The sequence below is a fragment of the Tupaia chinensis genome, unplaced genomic scaffold (genome assembly GCF_000334495.1).
Source record: "Tupaia chinensis unplaced genomic scaffold, TupChi_1.0 Scaffold149964_1, whole genome shotgun sequence".
Taxonomy (NCBI): Eukaryota; Metazoa; Chordata; class Mammalia; order Scandentia; family Tupaiidae; genus Tupaia; species Tupaia belangeri.
This window is the reverse complement of record NW_006209805.1, coordinates 927,634-930,313: the sequence shown is the minus strand read 5'-3', so window position 1 is coordinate 930,313 and position 2,680 is coordinate 927,634. Positions and strand designations below refer to the sequence as shown.

Here is a 2,680-nt window from a genome sequence, read left to right as displayed (position 1 = left end):
CTTGCGGAGTGCCGGGGCCATCTTGTTGGTCAGCGTGCCAGCCACGATCATGACGTCGGACTGGCGCGGGCTGGCGCGGAAGACCACGCCGAAGCGGTCCATGTCGTAACGAGGCGCGGCCATATGCATCATCTCCACAGCGCAGCAGGCCAGGCCGAAGGTCATGGGCCACAGGGAGCTCTGCGGGGCGCGCGCATCAGGCCGGCCGGCCGCCAGGGCCTCTGGGGCCGCGGGCCTGCAGCTCCGGCCCGGCCAGGAGGAGGAAGGTGGGTCGTGAGGTTAGGGCGGCCAGACCCCACATGACTGGCTGCACAGTTCGAGCCCCAGACCCGGCTTGAAGGCCACACCAGGTGCATGTGCCCAAAATCCCGACAGGAGAAGGGAAGGTGAACTCCACCCCCGCCCAAAATCCCGACAGGAGAAGGGAAGGTGGACTGCACCACCAGCCCCTCTGGTGAGCACATGCACCCACGACAAAGGCAGAGAAAGAAGGTGGCTTGTGTGCAGAGAAGAGCCGGATGCCAGAGAGCCCTGGGGCAGGGCCGAGAGGAGCGGCCATCCCCACCCAGGGCTGAGCAGGCGTGGGGGGCGGGCAGAGCTCTGCCAGGGGCAGAGCTCAGGAGCTGATGGGGGCGCCCTGACACAGAAACACCGGTCCTGGGGAACCGGGGCCACGGGGACTCACCCTGCGGGCCCAGTTGACAAGGTCGTCCAGCTTGGTCACCACGTACTCGCCGCGGCTGCTGGGAAGCGCACTGGGCTTGGGGACCACAGCCCCAGCCTTCGGCACGGCGGGCTGCGTGCTGGGTGCGGGAACACAGGTCACGGGGGTCAGCTGGGCCGGGACCCCATGGCCCACAGTGGCCTCTTGGGGCCGAGAACATGCCGATGGGCAAAGGCAGAGAGCGGCCGGCCGTGCTCTGGGCAGTGACCAGCACGAGCGTCCCCTTGCTGGGCAGAGCACCCGGGGACACCACTGGCCGGCGCACGGCTGCACTGTAGGGCCTGTGACCTCCCGGGCGCCACCTCACCTGCTCGGGCTATCGGTGGCCGCGCTCTGGTGGACGGCTCGTGTCTGCACGGCTGTGGCCACGCCGGCCCTGAGGGACACACTGCAGGTCAGCAGCCATCCAGGCCCCACTGGGTCTCGTGACTCCGCTGCCTCTGGCCCCTCACGTGCTCTCAGGATGGCCGCCGGCCTTGACTCTGACCCGCCCCCGGGGCTGCCCAGGCTGGGGGGGCTGCTCCTCCTGCACACCCAGCACCCCACAGGCCAAGCTACGGGCACGCCCGCAGACCCGTGGAGACCCAGAGGCCTCACAGCCAGCCCCAGGAGGGCTGAGGACAGACTGGACAGGGTCAGGCCCGGCTGGCCAGCCCAGCGCAGCCCAGCCCAGCCCAGCCCAGCCCAGCCCAGCGCAGGGCCCTTCCAGAAGTGCCTTTCACTGCTCCCGGGCCCAGTGCTGCTGCAGAGCCCTGTGGGTGGCCAGGGTGCACGCGCACTCACCGCAGGGCGGGGGTCCGGAGGCAGAACAGACCGGGAGCTGCGGAGAAGCACAGGGGTGTGAGCAGTGAGCTCGCCCAGCTTGCTCGGACCCGGGTCTTCAGAACACGAGTGTCACGGCCCTGCCTAAAACCCGGGGGCCCTGGAAGGAGACCCCAACGCCCCCAGGACGGCCGCCTCCCAGGTGCGCTCCTCCTCAGGGCCTAGCGCCTGCTGTTCCCCAGGCAGGAGGCAGCCTGGATAGCGAGGTGCACCGGTCTAAGCAGGAATTCGGGTCCAGGCACTGCGTCCACCGCCACCACTGCGTCAGTGTAGGTGGCGCCCATGTCTAACACCCAGGCTGCACCCGAGTGGGTGCTGTCTGACTGCAGGACTGGAGCTGGGGCATGGGGATTGGGGTCCCCTGAGCACATTCTGTCCTGCAGGGTCTGCAGGCTGGTGGCATTGTGAGCCCTGCCCACATCACCCTCCACCCTCCTCACAGGGTGCCCAAGGAGCCAACCACGCGGGAAGTGCAGGGCGGGCAATCGCTCTCCTCCTGCAGGGAGGGCTCCAGCTTGCATGGGGACCTGCACTGGGAGGCTCAGAGGCCCGGTCACCCCCAGGTGGGAGGGAAAGCCGAGCCTGCGCCCCCAAACCACTCGGGAGACAGGAGGGACCAGCAGGTGGCGTGGTGTTTACGGCGCAGGGCCAGTCAGTCCCAGACCTGGCAGCGGAGTGCGTGCCCAACGTCCCAGAGGAGACAGAGAGGGCACCGCGGAGGGCCACTGCGGCCGGAGATTCTTGTGTCTCTGGCAAGGGTGCACGCGCTCCGGGCTGGCCTCCCCAGAGCTCACACGCTGAAATGGGTGCTGTCTCTGTGCCCACTGGAGAACCGTGCTGCTCTGCGTGCCCACGGAGGGAGAAGCCGGATGGAGTCCTGGGCTTTCCCTGACTAGCTGAGCACAGGCTGGGCTGGGCTCTACCGCAGCTCAGACCCCCTTCGGGGTGCTGCTCCCTCTGGTGGCTCTCAAGAAGGATAAGGCAACTTTAAACCGTTAGAAACCAAGTGGGGCCAGCATGCATGGTGGTCACTGGCTGGACTCGAGTCCCAGACCCGGGAGACTGAAAACCGCGCCCAGAATCCGGAGGTCCGCGGGTCAGGGACGGCCGCGTCGCCGGCGCCCGGGCCGCTCC

At 68.4% G+C, this 2,680-nt stretch overlaps 1 protein-coding gene across 1 annotated transcript in view; it reads right to left on the bottom strand.

Moving 5' to 3' along the window:
* Positions 1–2,680, bottom strand: part of NDUFS7 (NADH:ubiquinone oxidoreductase core subunit S7) — a 4,668-nt gene that overhangs the window by 1,633 nt on the left and 355 nt on the right. The window contains exons 2-5 of the mRNA XM_027769548.1: positions 1,508–1,544; positions 1,032–1,100; positions 686–803; positions 3–180 (exon numbers count right to left, since the gene is read on the bottom strand). Coding sequence (XP_027625349.1) covers positions 3–180; positions 686–803; positions 1,032–1,100; positions 1,508–1,544 — 402 coding nt within the window. The remainder of the gene's footprint in view (positions 1–2; positions 181–685; positions 804–1,031; positions 1,101–1,507; positions 1,545–2,680) is intronic.